At 34.3% G+C, this 19,548-nt stretch overlaps 1 protein-coding gene across 3 annotated transcripts in view; it reads right to left on the reverse strand.

Annotated features, from left to right (window-relative positions):
• TOP2B (DNA topoisomerase II beta) overlaps positions 1-19,548 on the reverse strand; it is a 58,291-nt gene that overhangs the window by 29,998 nt on the left and 8,745 nt on the right. For 2 of the 3 annotated variants that reach the window (XM_057740060.1, XM_057740062.1), the window contains exons 2-10: positions 16,139-16,294; positions 15,161-15,251; positions 13,782-13,845; positions 7,886-8,031; positions 6,948-7,045; positions 6,017-6,229; positions 2,484-2,657; positions 942-1,043; positions 722-859 (exon numbers count right to left, since the gene is read on the reverse strand). In XM_057740060.1, coding sequence (XP_057596043.1) covers positions 722-859; positions 942-1,043; positions 2,484-2,657; positions 6,017-6,229; positions 6,948-7,045; positions 7,886-8,031; positions 13,782-13,845; positions 15,161-15,251; positions 16,139-16,294 — 1,182 coding nt within the window. Of the gene's footprint in view, positions 1-721; positions 860-941; positions 1,044-2,483; positions 2,658-6,016; positions 6,230-6,947; positions 7,046-7,885; positions 8,032-13,781; positions 13,846-15,160; positions 15,252-16,138; positions 16,310-19,548 lie in introns of all 3 variants that reach the window. The other variant, XM_057740059.1, reaches the window with a different exon arrangement.

Consider the following 19,548-nt stretch of genomic DNA (forward strand, 5'->3'; position numbering starts at 1 on the left):
CAGAATTTGATAAAAATGTTATTTCTATTGCAATTACATGGTACTCCTCCAAAAAATTATAAGCTTCCAAAGAGGAGGGACTGTAATTTATTCTTTTTTACATTCCCAGGGCAAGCATATCTTGCTGACACATAAGAGGCTATGAGAAATTATTAGTAGCCACAAGGCTCAGTTATAAATCTAAGATTTGTTACTTATACTCTCACCTTGTTTCAGAAAGGTTAAGGCAGCCTAAATAAATATGCACAAAGTAAAATTAAATTTTAAAATATGTAGAATACGGTAAATTTTATGTTATGCATATGTTACCAAATTTTTTTTTAAACTACATAAAAGGTGAAACTCAGTATATGAATTTGAAATAAGTAGAAAAGATGAAATCAGGAGTCCTATAATGACCTGTACACTTTTTAGAGGCAAATCTGGCTTTATAAATTCAATGCAAAGCAAAAAACACAATTAGTTACACGATTTCCCACTTTAATGCTTGGCAAAATAATCAAGTGCTTTATGAAAGTGTCCAACTACCCTTTGAAGTTTTCAGAATCAAGTATATTAGTTTTTAGTATAAGTATGCCTGTACCCACAGTTAATAAAAGGAAGAAACCGATCAGAATAATTTAAATGAATTAGAATAATTAGAATAAATAAATCAAGAAAACTACTTAACTCTCAATTAAAAAAAAAAAAAACAATGAAAAATAATACAGATTTTACTCACTGCTTTAAAAAACTTTTCTGACAGTTGGCATTTGGATCCAAAACTTTTGGGCTGCAAAGTCATGTTTTCCTTAGTCTGAGAATCGAAAGTTGGATTTTCGATAAGGCAGTTAATAAAAACCCATATATGGTTTTTTACCTGTTGAAAACACATCAAAAAAGGTCAATATCAGAACTGATATTATTTAATAATTCAAGAGAATATATAAAGCATCACTTACTTGAAATGGTTTCACTGATACACCAGCTTTGTTCTTTTTCTTAACGACTTCAATCAGTTTACTGACAACTTGGTCTACTACATAATCCACATGCCGTCCACCCTAAAGAGGGAAAAAAAAATAAAATCCAAAATTTTCTATAGTTAAGGTAGCAAAATAGTTACATATTCACTTTTTTCTAGGATGAGTATTTAATCTTCACAACTTTGTGAAGTTAGTATGACAATGTTATAAACCCTATTTTCCAAAGAGTAAGATGAGTCTCAGAAGGCAGAGCTGGGATTTAAAAACTAGTCTTTTTGTCCATAGAGCCAATGAGCAGCTCCATATAACTCATACAAAGTGAAAGCAGTCGAATAAAAAGAAACATGGAAGTGAGAATGAACACTGACCTTGTGGTGGCAGTGACATTAACAAGACTGACACTTAGGGACCGTGGCAGCCATTGACAGTTGTCCATTCAATATCCATTCTTTATTTTTACCTTACTGACAGACCCAAATTTGTTTGTTTTTAACTGGCAACAGGCCCAATTAAAAAGATTCAACAATCTAGACTCACTCACGGCTAGAGGTAGCCACTTGACCCAGTTCTAGCCAGAGATGCTGGCAGAGGTGTACCGGAGAGGGCTTCCAGAAAAAACTATTGTATTCCTGATAAAAGGGGAGAGGATCTAGTTGGCATACGCATTTGCCCAAGCTCATTACCTCTCCCTAGGACTTGGAAGGGTGCAGCAGGCATCTTAAAGGCATGAGAATGAAAGCAACATGCTAAGGGTGGCAGAAAAGAAAGCCAGGAAGAGCACAGGTGCCTGATGACACTATGGAGTCACAGAACCAGACTAAGACTGCCTACCACCAGTCCCTAGTCATAAGAGGAAGAATAAAACCTTTACATGTTTACAAAGCACTGTATACTAGGTTTCTATTACAAACAACAAAATGCAATCATATCTAATACAGGATTTCTGTTGACTACAGAAAGTGATGCTAGATCATAAAAAATAGTAAACATTAAAAAAATAAGTTCAAACTTGAACAGAGTGACAAAGTGACAAATCACTGCTTTAGATTATTCTACAATACACACTTGTATTGCCTAATATTTTATTATGGTCAGTGGATAAATGCTTATAGATGAGAAGAATTTCATTTGATTTGGAAATTTAAAAGCCTACAGAAAAGGGTTCAAACTCCTTAGAACAGCAGATAACGCATTTCACAATCAGACCCCAAAACAGACTCATCTCCTATTATTTGTTTTTTTACACTCAAAACTCAGGGAACACCAAATAAGGAATTTGTTATCATTCTAAAGTTCACAAAATATAAATGTATAAACACTAATCATATAAACTTATTTCTAAATGGATGTTTAAACTGTAAGACAGCTTCTTCATAGAAAGTTTCCATTTTCGTAAGTCAATTTCGATTTCACAAAAGCAGATTTGGGGTGTTTTTGTTGTTTTTGTTGTCCATTGTATTGGTTTTAATGAAGCACTGTTCTACCACTGACTTGGAAATGAAGAATTAGCGTACTTACTTTTGTTGTTGCAATGCTATTTACAAAGCTGATCTGCTGGAATCCTTTTTCACTCAATGTGAGACAAACATCCCATCTTTCATTTGCAAGTTCATGAATAACTTTTAGGGCTACTCCAGTTTCATCCAATTTGTCCTTCACATAGAGATCTACATAACTGCGAAATCCATTTACCTAATAATTTGGAAAACAAAAACAATAAACAATTCCTCTTCTACTGGCAGCTGAATTAGGTGAATGCCATCAGGTACTCTCAAACTTTCATTTCCCCTCATTCACAACAGCCCTCAAGCTGCAGATCAAAACCTTATTCACTCCTTGACTTCTGCCCTTTAAAAAGGAATTCATTTCCATTATGTACTTCATAAAAAGAGGTTATAAAGGGACAGCTGGACAGGTAAGTTATTACAAAATCTTTCAAAAGTTTAAATTTTTAAAATAAGAAAGTAGACTTCCAGTTTGAGTTCAGACATGTAGAGGTCTGAAAGAAGAAGTTTTCTTCTCCCTTACAAGGAAACATATGATCACATGATAAATTTTTTATGTATCTTCAAAAACTTGAGATCACAGGACAGCTGGCCATCCCAAGTCTGAAGACAGGCAGGTGTCTGCAGGGAAACACAGAACCTAAGCCTTTTGCTTAACTGGGGCAATAGCTGCTTGGTGTTATACAAGCCCATAGGAACCTTGAACCAGAGCTTTTGACGAACTGCTATAGGACAAGTGTGGACTAGTGTTGAGTGTGTGAAGAACCTGAGGGCTGTGGTCAAAAGGGGTTCTACTCTTTTGCAGGTGTTTCCTTGAGGAACCCCAGCAGGTTTTCACAGGACAGATCAGAGAAAATCTAGAAGTTCCCCCATGGGGCCAGCTGGAGGAGAATAATAGCCACTGGGAATTCCACCCAGACCCATCTCCCTTATCAAAAAGAAAAAAAAAAAAACAAACCTTAACTTACAGGGGGAAGGATACTGCTGGAAAGCAGTGGTGAAACATCCCTATAGCTGGGATAAAGTAATTCTGTCCAGCCCATCCCACCCCCAACTCATTTAAGTTTACATTTTTAAAAGGCTTATTCTGCAGGGCAGGAAGCCTAAAGGATACTGAATGAGAACATGGATGGTTACCTGCTGCAACCAGGGCAAGAATATAGACAGAGGAATAATCTCCACCTCTAGAAGAGGGGCAGACACTCATGTGAAGGCCAGACCCCTGAGACACAGGCCCAGTGTGCGCTCCAGAGCCTGAGGCTTAGTAGTTAGACGTGGAAGTCTCCAACAACCTACAACGAGGCTAGCAGGCCTCCAATACTAACAGCGGTTTTCAGCTGCAAGAGCTACAAGACACAGACCCTCCTCAAGGGGCAGCTCGAAAGTAAGGCCCAAAGCAAAGAGAAAGGACAAAAAACTATTTGAAGTATCTGGTGCCCATGGCAACACTGTCCAATCCCTGTACAGATATACATAAATCCTCAAACTAAAGCCTATGTACTCCATATCTACTACCCTATACAACATAGCTCATTTTCAATACACAGTTTGAAAAGACAAAGCAATCATCAGGACCAGACTTAGATATGTCATGGATGTTTCAACCAACAGATAGGACATCTAAAATAACTATGGCTAATACGTTAAAGTCTCTGGTGGAAAAGGCAGACAACATGCAACCTCAGCAGAGAGACAAGTTTTAACAATGAATCAATTGGAAATGCTAGAAATCAAACATGGTAGAAGATACAAAGAATGCTTTTGGCAGGCTGGGTGATATACTTGACACCATAGAGGAAAAAAAATCAATGAACTGGAAAATACAGCAATAGATATTAAACTAAAACTCAAAGAGAAAACATAGTGAACAAAGCAGAGCAAAACATCCAAAAGCTTGGGACCCTACAATATATGCATAATTAGAATACCAGAAAGAAAAGAAAGAACAGCATGTTAAGAAATATTTAAAGCAATAAGAGCCAAAAATTTCCAAAATTAGTGACAGACACCAAACAGATCCAAGCTCAGAAAAAAACAGAATATCAAAACAACAAAAAACATCACCAAAGAACCAACCAACAAATAAACAAAAAAAACATATATACACCTAAGCATCTCATACTCAAAAAACCAAAGACAAATAGAAAATCTTCAAGGCAACCAGAGAAAAAAGAAACAGTTTACCAACAGAGGAAGAAGGATATGAACTACAGTAGAAACCAAGTGTAGAAGACAAGCAAGAAGACAACAGAGTGATATTTTTCAAGTACTGAAAAAATAAAAACCAGCAACCCATAATTCTATATGCAGTGAGAGTCTGTATCCTTTGTAAGTGAAGGAAAAGAAGGACTCTCTCAGGCAAACAAAAATTGAGGGAATTTATTGCCAGCAGACCTACCCTACAGGAAATAAATGCTAAAGGAAAATCTCCAGGCAGAAGGAATACGATTAAGATCAAAAACTTAGATCCACACCAAGAAATTAAGAACCCTGGAAACAGAATAAATAAAGGTAAAATATAATTCTTTCCTGTATTTTAAATTGCTCTAAAAGATAACTGACTGCTTAAAGCATTAACAACATCACTAACTGTGGAAACATTTCTGCCATCATTTTTTCAAATATTTCTTCCATCTCATTCTCTTTCCTCTTTGGTTGTTTATAGAGCATGTAAAAGTGAAATGTATGATGTACTGTCACGAAGTCGTTTCACTACATATGGGATACATGCACCCCTGTGTTCATAGCAGCACTACTCACAATAGCCAAGACATGGAAACAACTTAAATGTCCACCAACAGATGAATGGATAAAGGTGTGGTACATATATACAATGCAATACTACTCAGCCATAAAAAAGAACAAAATATTGCCATTTGCAACAACATGGATGGACCCAGAGATTATCATACTAAGTGAAGTAACTCAGACAGAGAAAGACATATCATATGATATCACTTTTATGTGGAATCTAAAACATGATTCAAATGAACTTATTTACAAAACGAAAACAGACTCACAGACTTAGAGAACACACTTGTGGTTACCAGGGGGAAAGGGTGGGGAGAGGGATAGATTGGGAGTTTGGAATTGACATGTACACACTACTATACTTAGAATAAAATGCCTTTCCATGAAAAAATAAGGTCCTTTTGCTAAACATGAAGTAAAAAATTATTTGAAGGTGGACTCAAACCATTTACAAATGTGTATTACAAACCCTAGGGCAACCACTAAAGAAGTTTTAAAAATAAGTATAATGACAAGTAAACAGAGAAGATAAAATGGAATCATAAAAAAAAGAAACGCAATTAAAACCAGAGCAGGCAGGATACATGGAAATAAGAAACAAAGAACAAATACAATGAATAAAAAACATATAGCAATATGGTAAATTTTAATCCAAATATATTATTAAACACTTTAAATGTGAATCATCTAAACACACTGGTTAAAAGAGATTAACAGATTAGATTTTAAAAGCACAATCTAACTACAAGCTGTCTACGAATTAACAAAGCATTAACTATTTTAGAAGACACTTACAGGCAATTTCTTTCCATTAAACATAACCTTGACTCCTTTGCATGAACCAGCCAAATCATAAGCTCTTCTGGTCATGAGAGCCACAATATCTTTGTCAAGTTTGTCCATCTTAAATTTGGACAGATCTGGTTGGAATGTTATGCATGTGTAATCTTCACCATCAAAATGCTTAATTTTGGCTTCAGAAGTCTTCATCATATTATTCATCCATGTCTTTAAAAGAAAAAAATATTCACATATTTCTATAACACTTCCATATTTGGTAATACATAAAGATTCAGCTAAGGAGACACACTCGTTTACCACAACCATATCCATTTTCCAGCTTCGCAGCAAACCAAACAAATCCTTAAAACTGATGTTGTAAATGAAAAACTTTAAATACTACTATTATAACATCATGCTGAAAACAAGCAAAATATACTGCACAACTTTTATATACTGTTAAGCATCTTTCAAATTCTTCAATATGACCATATAGAATTTTACAAAAATAAAAAGGTATGATGCTTTTCCTAACAAAATTATTTTAGCTTGTGTAAAATTTCAAACTATTTTCAAAGGTCTACAAAAGTGAAATACAAAATTATGAAATATAAATGTGATGAATCAACAAGGAATTTTTCAAACATGCTAAGTGGATGCATTTCAAATAGCCTGTGGGGTTCAGGAGATTTTCACTATTGTTTAAACAGGTTAAAGGAAAAGTCTGTTAAGTAAAGTATTTTGTTTTAAAGCAATGGGAGAAAGATAGGTTTATGTAAAATCTCCCAGGCACTCTGAAGTCTTATTACTCTGATTACTTGCTTAATGCTTTAAAAAAAAGTTATACAGGTATCATTGCAATTTACCTAAGGTTCTATTATCTTTGCAAGGCAACAAACATGATTATTAAAAAAAAAAAAAAGAATTAGGCACATTTCTATCATACCTGCTTAAAACTATGTTTGTATTCTTTGCAAGCAGTTTCTACTGTAAACTTTGTACTGAAAATATTACAAAGTTTTGCACCATAACCATTGCGACCACCTGTAAAAACAATTAAATGTGAAGGGTTTAATGAAAATGATTTTAAAGGAACTTTGTTAACTCACCTACCATAGAGCAGATTTGTTACAAAACAATTTCCACTTACTGCATTATCATCAAATGACTATTTCAGAGTATATTCAGATTTTCCACGTGAAGAAAAACACAGGTATGATGTAGCACGTATAGTGATATAATTAAAACATGCATTTTGTAGATTCATTATCTTCATCACAACTTCAAAAAATTAAGCTTTGTATCTCCTATAATCCAGTAAGTCTATGTGAGTATGAAATCTGAATTTTTTATCAAAGTTATTTCTCTATTATATGTTAATCTATATAACTTCCTAGAGCCTTGGTTTTTGGGGAAAAAAGAAATCAATCTACTTGGGAAATGTAAACAGCAGAAAAACATCTGGTTTTGGCCAAAGCACTTTCAACTCTATAAAGTCTAGACTTTCAATCTTGACCCTCTTAAAGAAAACAGTTTAAAAGTAATTTAATTAATACCAAACGACATGGTGCTTACATAAAAACAAATTCACATACACAGGAATCACACATATCTTATTTTCATCAGTACTCTTAATTCAAAACCCAAACTGTTAGCTAGGTTAGAGTTCCAGGAGTCCCACCCAGCATAAGCAAGTGTACTACAAGAGTTAAGTCTCTATCAGACTACAATCAAGAAACAGTTAAACATGATAGTATTTTTACATATTAATTCTGAAAAGGATTTTCTCACAATAAAACCATACTTTATATAGAAATAGTAAAAGATTTTATGTTTAGAGCAATACTTTTCAATAAAAATTCTGATCAGCTATTTAGACTTTACCTGTTACTTTTTTCTCATCATCGTCATAGTTACTGGATGTTAAAAGCTGTCCAAAAATTAATGCAGGAACATAAACTTTCTCTACTTTGTGTTCTACTACTGGGATGCCTTTCCCATTATTCCAAATGCTTATAATGTTAGATTCACTGTAAATAAACAAGCAGAGTTTAGAGCTTAAAATAGTTCAAAGATATATCCATTAATTGCCATCAAAAGTAAAGTAACCCAGAATAAACCTGAGTTTGCCAGCCATTACCAATTGGGAGACACTATCTTTCAAGAAAATACCTGCTAAGGACACACATTTCTATCCCTGAGTCCTAACTCAAATTAAGATCACTAAGATATGCAGGTAATACTGCAAAATTTCTCAGGAAAAGAAACTCTTCAATAGTAAAAGCAGTGAAGCTTTTATAAGAAGCCAGCTATCAATTCCATCTGCTTTTCATACATATTAGCCATCACCTTCCTGCTTCATCCTGCCAGTCAAGCACCTGTGAACCAGGGGCTCTGCAGGACCGGTGGCCATGGCCATTTTCATTTCCTACCTGACTGCTGAGCAGTGCAGACAAAAGGAAAAACAGCCTGAAATGTATTCCATTCTCTGCCTAAATGTTAGAGGGCTGTTTATATTGTGGCAATCATTGTTATAAATTAATGATTTTAAAATATGTATCACCTATTTTAGGTCTTTTAGGTTTTCCGATCACAAAACCATCCATTTTAACCCTAAACTGTATGGAGTAGAAGTTCCAACAGTTAACAGCAACTTGACACAGGCCGTGGTCCTGATGGAAAATTCTGCCTACCCTATTGATTTAGGGTAGTATATACGACAATGCCTTTACCCACTTAGCCAAATGTGCAGAGAAACACAGCTCCACTGAGAACTGTCTTAAAAAGCTACTATTTGCCAATCTGATTCACAATTATTTCTTAGACACACTGTTTCACTCACACATACATAGCTTAATCTCTTTAGAGTTATTAGAAGTGGTTATTACAACTAAAAAAAAAAGTTATAAAAGCCAAAATGAAATTCAAAAATCCAGGAGGAAATTAAATTTTTTAAAGTTTAAGAAAAAGAAACTAAAAAATAACTTAACACATCATCTTCTTTCCCCAAATCAGCAAACCAACTTTTCTTTCCCTCACTCTGCAATATAGGTTCAACTCTCTGAATTGCGGAAACTCAAATTTTGATATCATTTTTATGAATTCATATCTTCTGATCATTCTCTAGAGTCACTCGTCATCAAGACATTAGTTTTTCCTATTAGATGCATTTCATCAGTATCCGACCTTCCTTCATTCCAAATACCAGTATAGAGTCTAAATTAGTACCACCTTAAATACTGATTATTGCAACACAGCTAAAAACAGAGCTAGCCACTCCCCTTAACTATATTCTGATAACAGTGACAGACTTACCACAGCTTTCCTCACACTATTGTTTGCTCCAGGACACAGCAGTAGTTTAACCGTCCTCTAGTGCATGTTCCAAGCCTGTTATCATATCCTTACTTAGTCAAATTGAACTACCACTATTCTGCAACATTCATCCTATTTCCCTTCAGGTCAGTTTTATTACTTGCCCATGTTCATTCCCAACTCTTCCATTTCTTTATTGGTCTTTCCCTCGCCTGCACTACCTTTTTCCTCTCTTTGTCTAGCCCAATTTTACCTTAACTTTAAGGATCAATTTATGACTTCAGTTCTCCCACAAGCCTTTTACCCAGCCTAAAACAATGTTTCCCAATCCTCCTTATACTGAAACTTGCAAAAGAATCTAAGGTATTTACTGGGGACCTCAGGACATAATTAGGTTATCTCACTTGTGAGTAAACACTCTCTACAGAATACACAGCTGAATATTTAAGTATGTAACAATTTCAAATTAGCTACTGCACTTTACAGCATGTGTCCTAGCTCCAGAGGTCAAAACAGTGGGCCTTAGAAACAAGAGCCATGTATTGCACTACCTTTTTAGACTTCCAAATAGTTCCTAGCTTGGGCTTAAAACCTATAACTTATTAAGCACTTTTTTTTTTTTTTACAAGACACTTCATGGAGTTTAAAATTATAGAGAAGAATTCTGAAGGAAATAAAGATAATGAATGGAAAATCACAGATCTTAAACATCTCAGAGTGCCACGAAAGTCAATAAACTTATGAGAAAACCCTTAAAGGTTCTCATCCTACTTAGCAGAGCAGTGCTTTGTGAATGCATCATCCTCATCACAGTTTCCAAAAATGAGCCTTGATATCTCACACACTCTATAAGCCTGCATGAGCACGAAACTCAAACTTTCTATAGAAGTTGCCTCTCTATTATAAAATATCAATCTATTTCACTTCCTAGATCTGGTACTTATTTCTATAGTCTCTAAACAACGATTCAGAATGCTATAGTTGTATTCTTTGCTCCATCAATAATCTTCATAGAAGTATTAAGAAAAAGAATGATGTCCTTAAATAAGCTGCAAATGAAGTTTCAAGATAATTAAAGCTAAAGAAAAACCTGTAAAACAATCCAAATATCCAATATTCATCAGTTAAAAAGAGGTTAAACAATTATGACATAATGATATAGTAAAATACTTAGGGAATTAAGTAGATCTACATAAGTTAATAAAGAGGGCTGTCCACAGTATGTCAAATAAAAATATAAAGATGCAAAATAGTATATAGAAGGCAATTTTTTAAAATGTATATGTGGGATTTCCTAGGTGGCGGGTGCAGTGGTTGGGAACCCAACTGCCAATGCAGGGGACACAGGTTCGATCCTTGGTCTGGGAGGATCCCATATGCCGCGGAACAACTAAGCCCATGTGCACTACTACTCAGCCTGTGCTCTAGAGGCCGTGAGCCACAACTACTGAGCACACACACCACAACTACTGAAGTCCATGTGCCCTAGAGCCCATGCTCTGCAAAGAGAAGCCACCGCATGGCAACAAAGAGTGGCCCCTGCTCGCCGCAACTAGAGAAAGACCCTGTGCAGCAACAAAGACCCAACACAGCCAAAAATAAATAAAATTAATAATTTTTTTAAAATGTATACATATATGTATATATATTTCAGTATGAGTGTGTATTATGTTTTGAAAGCTACAGCTTTAAGAGTTTCAACCTTAAATAAACAAGAATACTTAAGCTAGAGAAACAGAACTCTGGTTAATGTGCTTTCAACGTTTTTTTGTTTTTAACCAAATAGATGCCAGCAAATAAGTTGTTTCAATCCTAACCATTGTACTATTTAATGAGTTTTAATCTCCCCTGTAAGCAGTTGCTTCAAATTCTCTAACTTTCTAGAATTGCTGTCCAAATCCTGCATGGCATCCCTTGCCAATCTATACCCACGTCTTTTACAATCACGGCTGTTTACTTAAATTTTATCCCCAAGTCATGGAGTAGTATCAAAAGAGGAATGAAAGCTAAGCTATGCTGTGTATCCTCTACACTTAACCCATTAACTATCAAAATTTAACCTCTCTTTTACACAAAGAGTTCATGTACATACACAGAGAAAAATAAAATCTGCTATACAAAAATGTTAAAAAGAATGAAACCCAAAGAATGTAAAAAAATGGAGAGCAAAGTGGGTCAATAAAATAAATGGCCTAACAGCACTTTTCCCCATCTGAATTCTGCTTTAAAATGACTTCTTAAGTTAGAAATCTAACGTAAGCAAAAATTACATCTCTGAAATAAAATTTATTTTAATAAAAGTACCATTAATTCTGAAATATGTGTAGTAAAGGAAAAACATAAGCAATGATTTTATGGGAGAATATTTACAAAATTTACAAAAAAAGTCAAAATTTTATTGTTAAAACTGACAAAATATAAATAAATAATAAAATATAAGGATCAGCAACATCTCCCAAAATGGTTGTCTATTGCCAATTTTGAATGTGTGTGTATGTATAAAATATGTATTTTAATTAAAAGCAGGAGAAAGATTCAACAGTCTCATCAATAATCTATAAACAAAAGTAAAATAGGAAAGGAGAGGTGAAAAATATACTATCTTCACCCTTTTTTCCTTGGAGTAGTCGACCATGAATTTTTGTTTTATACTGAAATAAAAGAACTTTCCAGCAGAAGCAGTTAAAATGATATAGAGGGACTTCCCTGGTGGCGCAGTGGTTAAGAATCTGCCTGCCAATGCAGGCGACATGGGTTCAACCCCTGGTCCGGGAAGATTTCCACATGCCGCAGAGGAGCTAAGCCCATGTGCCACAACTACTGAGCTTGCACTCTAGAGCCTGTGCTCCACAACAAGAGAAGCCATCACAATGAGAAGCCTGTGCACTGCAACGAACAGTAGCCCCTGCTCGCCACAACTAGAAAAAACCCACACACAACAAAGACCCAACGCAGCCTAAAAATAAATTTATTTTTAAAAAAATGATGTAGAGGTAAATAAGAAAAAAGAAACTTATCTGATTGCCATTAAGAACCAAATAAATTTAGTTATAATTCTATGTCACTCTTATGGTCACACAAAAATGTCTGTTGAATGAAAAGGGAGTTAGAGAGCAGTAAAGGCACTAGTTACTTAGAATTACTTTGTCCAAAATCTATAATAAACTCAAAGTAAAGCCTGCTACCAAGAGTCATTATTTGGCCTACAGAGATGTTTTATAGCTCACTTCTTGATCACTTTGTTATGATGGGGTTCTATATAACCTTTTTAAGTCCACATCGTTGGATCAATGCGGTCAAAACAAGATAAAAGAAGCAAATATCATAACCACCTTCACCAAGAACATATTTAAGAAGAGGCCTTTTTCCTTATTTTTCAGAGCCTTTCAGTTCTGACTTTTAAAAAAGCTTAAAGATATAAAAAATTCAACATCTATTACTCCTTACCAGCTCTCCTAAAACATAATACCATTTTTAACTGACAATTTCCTAAATATGGAAGAAAATAAATCTTGACAGCTAAAATTTCCTTTTAAGTGCCTGCATAAGTTGTAACTTATGTGTCCTGTTAATCTTACCATATAAATTCTCAAGAATGTATTTACTATAGAAATGATGCAAATGAAAAATTTAAAAAAAAAAGGAAAAGAAAACTCAAGAACTTCAACAGTATAGTTATGTTGTGATATTTTCATATAAGATACAGTCAATTTCATGGTATAACCAAACACAAATTATATTTTTATTATATCATTTATCTTAACCATGTCCTCTGACATTAGATTATTGACATAAGGCTATAATTGAATTACTAAATTTTCATGTTAAAGAAAAAAATCTTGAAATCACGCTACATTACTAATTATAAAGAATAAATGTAATAGCTTACAAAAGGCATACTGGTGAAAACAGGATAAAGTATTTCTAACTTAAAACTATTATTTTCACTCCCCCTCAGTCCTCCCAAAAAAAAAAAAAAAAACCATTGTGATTAGCTGAACACCTGGTATATATTCTATAATATCAGCAGTTCCCAATTTACAAATTATGTTATAAATAACAGGAAAGCCCAAATGTTGGTTATGAAAAGTAAATTTAACCCATAATGTAACTGGAATAGTACTAGCAATAGCCCGTAGGCTTGAGTACCAAAGCAAAAGTAAGAAAAAAAAAGACTGATTATTCTAGCAGCGGAAACATCCACAGCATCAAAAAGGGAGGAAAATGGTCTCCAAGTGCTCCCTCGAGGAAGTACTGAACACTTCAGAGAAAAAGATCATGAACTACAGAGGAAACTTTAAGAGGACAGCATTCTGGCTAAAAGAGGCAAAAATAACAAGGCCTCAAGCAACAAGAAACTCAAGAGTACTAACTGTATGCTGCATTATTCATTTGAGGAATGTTCAAATTTGAACATCTGAATAAAACAACTTAGCATAAAAAATTAAACTTGAAATATACTTACGGATCAATAGAAACTTTAATACAGGTCATGTTCTTATCCCTCTGTTTATTGTCGGCTGCATTAACTACAAAATCAAATATTTTGATAAGTAATAAAATATATAAAAAGTTATAATAAACAAACATACATAAACATACAGCTGCATGTGCATCACTACTTAATGTAAACATTCACATATGGTAATAGTTAATGAAAATAATACTGCTAACTGCTAATACAAAATCTTATTTTCCAAATAATATTCTTAAATTTTATATCACACCAAATTACTGTCATGTCTTCTACCACAAAACAAGGTGGGGGGGATGACTTTGTGATATATAAAAACAAATTAAATGAAAACAAACATCTGCAGTTTACAATCCCCTTATCCAGGTCTAAAAGTAGAAAATCGGGTTTAATTATATTTTACGTTGGTAACAACTATTTCCTCTTGATCTCCTTCAAGAAACTAGTGATTTTATAGACAGATTGAGCTGATACAAGTTATTTTTGAATTAGAAAGGAACTTTTTAGCATCCTTAGAAATCAAAATTTTAAATCCTACGAACTATAACTGGTAATATTTACATACATTAACCACAGCTTCAGTAAAATTTGAACACAAGCTAAAAGTCAAACTGAACTTCAGTCACAGAAGGAATATGTTCCTAATAAACACTGTGTAACCTAGAAGTAAAACAGGCGGACAGTTGGGAAACAAGAATGAAAAGTACAAAATGTAAGTAACCAGTTTTACTCTCCTATCCTTTTCCCAAAGACAGAAAGGAGCTTCGAGAGACCCACACAACCCTGGTGGGAAACCTCAAGTGGCACTGATGAGCCTCTTTAGACAATCCTTGGCTAAAAACGTTCCCAAAGTGCAAGCCTTCCCTAAGAGTCAATTAGGCATCCACACTTCATTGTGATTTAATTAATCTTGTGATTTAGAAAAGACAGAGGTATTTGGAACAATGGTTGTTAAACCTGGTTGCCCAAGAGAAATACCTAATGTGTTGGTGAAAAACAGTTTTATGTGTCTCACCTCAAACTAACTGAAGCTGCAAGGATCAGGCCCTGGAATCTCTATTTTTAACGTGCCCTCCCCAGTGACTGGGAGGTGAGCAGCCTGGAGACGACTGCACGTACAGGACCACACACTGACCTTGAGACACTGATCAAATACAACACATGCATTTTACAGGTGAACAAACCGAAACACAAAGACATGATGCCCAGACATATGAACGTATTATAGGAGGTAATATGGATTGTTTGAAGAACATTTATACTCAGCATAAAAACCAGAGATATGCCTTTAAACTTTATATCTGGCTTTACATACATAGGGACATTATAATGATATCGATAGAAGCATTAAATCTTAAGCAAGTACTCACCCAAAATTTCATCAAAGATCTTGTATAAACCCGGCACAAAGGTAACCTCTCTGCAATTCATTCCTACATCTTCATCATACACCCACATGAGCTGCATTGAGAGAAAAATTCAAAAGAACTTATAAAGTAAAAAGTATTTAACCTCAGCTTTACAAAGCATAAACCCATATTTGTCATTTAGTCTGTAAATACTCAGATCTTCAAAGTAGATAAACACATACAACTTCAGTTGCAGCCACCCTCGCTGTATTCATACTTAATGTGAATAGCCTCAAAATTGAGCAATTGTTCGTTTTGTATCGTCCGTACTCTTACTCATACATAAAGTCAGCTTTAATATAAGGCACCAAAAATTGTTAGAAACAGTAAATAAAATAGGAAAAAAACCAAAATTATATTTACTTTACACTTTTACTTCACACATTATATTTTTCTACAGTATAAGTAGCACAGAGTAACGCAGTATGAATGCAGCATGATTTTGGAGTCAAAGACATCTAGCTTTGAATCCCAGCTCTCACTAGTTGAGAGATCTGAGCAAGTTACTTAAATTTATTTAAACTTCAGTGTCCTCATGTATAAAATGGAGATAATAGTACCTACTTCCCAAAACTGCTAGAATCAAATAATATGTGTAAACCAAGTCTACAGTAACCATTAAACTACAGTCATTAATACGTATTTATAAGTTCTAGAATTTAAAATAAATTACAGCATGAACTTAAGAACTTTTAAAAAGTTCATATAGCACCATTTACTGTATACTTCTCTATACTCTATTGCTTCTCAGATAGTTTTTATCTCCTAATTTTTTAATCTCCTAGTTTCTTAATCTCTAGTAAAAAATAGACATTTCTACCTCTTAGATCTCTCTCGCTACTTTGCGTTATTACCAGAGACATGAAATTATGTACTCACAAAGCATATAACCACAAGTAGATATAGATACATATCTAATTTCAATAAAACAATAATTACCTGTGTTAATGGCTCCACCGACCCAATGTACGTATCAGGACGAAGGAGAATATGTTCAAGTTGTGTCTTTTTCTGATACACTCTCTCGACAGACAACTTCTTTGAAGAATCAATTTTGTTTGCAGTTTCTGACTCTTCTTTTTTTGCAGCATTGTTCTGATCAAAAAGAGTCTAAAATTAACCAAAAAATCAAATTTAAATAACCTACCAAGGGGTAAACTAAAATGTATATGGACACATAATTTTGCTGTTAGAGAGAGAACCTATCTTTCAGGCTCTGATTTTTAAGTTCTAAAGAGAACACAGGTCTATTTACTGACAGTCTAGTTCTTTCTATAACACAGTGTGAAACTAACTACAGTTTTGATTGAGCCCAAAAAGTAGGTATACAAAGTCACCAGAAGAGCTAGAATAGCCTACAACTATTAAATAAATATTTCCCATTTCTGTAAGATAGGTTAATTTTTGTAGACTTCAAAACTTTCCAAGGAATGTGAGTTCTTATCAGGTTACAGGTTACAACCCTGCTGGCTGCAGGGCTCCCAAAAGCTTCCCGATGTAAGTCTCTGCCTTTAAAGAGTGAGCAAAAATAACCTACACAAAATAGTAACCTATGTAGTTAGTATATACTGACAGGGCTGAGAATACTAAGCATGGTTTTAAGAAATCTCAAACTTCACTTTTGTAGGTCATGCCAATAATTCCTTACATACCAGCACTAATGGCCCATTACTGAGGCACCCTATAATTCCAGTTTCTCTGCCAATTCCAAGGAGGCAGAAGTTGTGACCCTAATTCTAATTCCTACAGCGGATAAGGATCCCAAACAAAAACTCCCAAGGTCTGGAGATTTCCCTGTCTTCTTAACAGCATCAAAGAACACATCTCTCTCCTTTTGGGATTCCCTACTGCTGACAACTAAGACATCCCACGAAGAGAAAGTTAGTGGGATGACCTGTTTTTTCAGAGTCCAAAAATAACTCAAACATAAGACACAATGAAATTTTCACAAGTCTTTGAATTTCAGTAGAAATGAAATAATCAGAAGACAAACAATGGGGGGGGGGGGCAAAGAGATTTTGTGCATGTGAACAAGCAATACACCACTTCAAGACCTAGGCACAACCATACCGTCATCTTTAAAGTTATTACTTCTAAAAACATGTCAAACGTATGTTTAAAAATCAAAATACATAACTTTTGAGTAGTCTAAACCAGGACAAGAATTTTAACAGGCAAAATCTATGGAAATTCAAACATCAATTACAATCTTCCAATGCCATAAATTTTACATAAAATTAAAAAGATTTTCTTACACATTCTTTCATTTGTAAGGTTAGCTATTAACACTGCTCAATTAAAAGTAGCTTTGGACATAAGAAAGTTCTGTTTCATAAAATCTTCATATTCTATTTCTGTCAAGTTAATTAGATGATGAACTAGCTGGCCAGAAAAAATGAACTGTATTTTTAAAATGCCAGATAGTCTCCAAATTTCTAATCATGTTCCTTGCTTTTCGAGATGAGATAATTTATAGAAACACAACTAATAATAAAAACATAACTGATTTTTTAAAATGGGGCCTCAATGGCTAGAATAAAGATCATAGTGACTAAGATCACACTCTTTAAGAAAGTGCTTGAGGATGATAAATGCTATGCATTCAAAGGTAGATAACAGTAACCTCTCACCATTAACTTAGAACTGTTTCAATTTTGGCATAAGGTTCAGGAACTTGTAACAACCATGCAAGTAAAGGCTTTCCTATTTCAGGCTACTCCTCCAAAATAAACCCCACCACAAAGAAAACATTTTTAAGATTAGACTCCAACAGAGGCTTCTGCCTTTGGCCCTGATGAGTTAACACTGAGCTAAAGTGGCACACTGGTATGGAAAACAGGGATAAAGCCCTATCTCACTTCTTTTTCAAGAATTTATAACTTTTTCCACATCCCCTTACAACCAGTCGCCATCTCTTCCTCCCAAATGGGTACATGACAACAGGGAATGTTTGGTTTGCACCTACCATATCCCTATCAATTTAAAAAAGTTGTCATTCTTGCTAGAATAAGGTCTCAAAAATCAAAGACTATGTAAAATGTAGTTGACTTTGTCAGATTACTATTTGTAATTTTCTCCAGGAATATAATACGTAAATATTAAAACAAAATAAGCCTGGATGGGAGGGGAATTTGGGGGAGAATGGATATGTGTATATGTATGGCTGAGTCGCTTTGCTGTGCACCTGAAACTATCACAACATTGTTAACTGGCTGTACTCCTATGCAAAATAAAAAGTTGAAAACAAAAGAAGCTTAAAAAAAAAGTGTGACAATATACTTAAAAACATTTTATACCAAAATATTTCTTCCTAAATGTCATATAACTGTATTGAGGAAAGAAAAAGGGTACCATTCTATTTAAAGTAATGAAAAGCATTAAGGAATACATATTGTTTATAGAATTTCATAATAAAATAGATGATTTGTAGCTATTTCGAATCAACTCTCAATGACAATACTTAATAATTTCTAAAACTGTATATAAACTTTTAAACCTGGATATTTCATTGAGTAAATATTTTTAATTACCTATACCAAAAAATAGATGTGTTAATTATAAACTTCTCTTACTATAACTTTTATATAAAATTATAAAGTTATATATAATCAATTTTTAAATTAGTAGCTTATTAAAACTATACCGCTTAGTGAACAAAGTTTAAAAAGAATATAAAATATGAGCCCACTTGCGTAAGAAAAAAAATTACACACAATATATACATTTCTAGGAAAAAATATGAAATACTATATACCCAACAGAATATCAATAAAAATTATTCGTGAGAAGTAGAAATTTTTTCATTTTCCTTTCTGATAAACATTTCCTAATTTTCTACAATAAACATAGTAAAGTATTTAAAAATCTTGTTAATCCATGTATGTGAAAATATAATTAAGCTAGAATAAAATTGAAGGTTTTTTTTTTTTTCTAGAGGCACTGTTTGCAGCTACTTATTACTTCTGCAGCTCCAACTTTCTCATTAGAATCTAGGCAAAAAGGTAAGTGAAACCAAAACAAACAAGCTGGTGGTTCTGGCAGTGTAGAAAGCAGGAACCTTCCTACTCTCAACCAGCAGCAGCCTGCACTACGCACTGACTCAGAGCAGCAGACGCAGGAGGGCTGCCCCTGAGAGGTCTGTCAGCTTTTCTGACAGAAGCCTGGATTAACTGTCTCTTGTAGCTCCTGCTTATTAGCACAAAGTTGCTCCCTGAATATTGTCCAGGCCTCTAAAATTCAAAATCTGAGGGTAAAGGGAGAGAGGGCAACTCCCCATGCCCTTCAATGGGATGGCCCCATCCCTATAACAAACAGGTGTGAATACAAGCATCCTTCACCTGAGAACAGAG

This window comes from Hippopotamus amphibius, chromosome 6 (genome assembly GCF_030028045.1).
Source record: "Hippopotamus amphibius kiboko isolate mHipAmp2 chromosome 6, mHipAmp2.hap2, whole genome shotgun sequence".
In the NCBI taxonomy this organism is placed as follows: Eukaryota; Metazoa; Chordata; class Mammalia; order Artiodactyla; family Hippopotamidae; genus Hippopotamus; species Hippopotamus amphibius.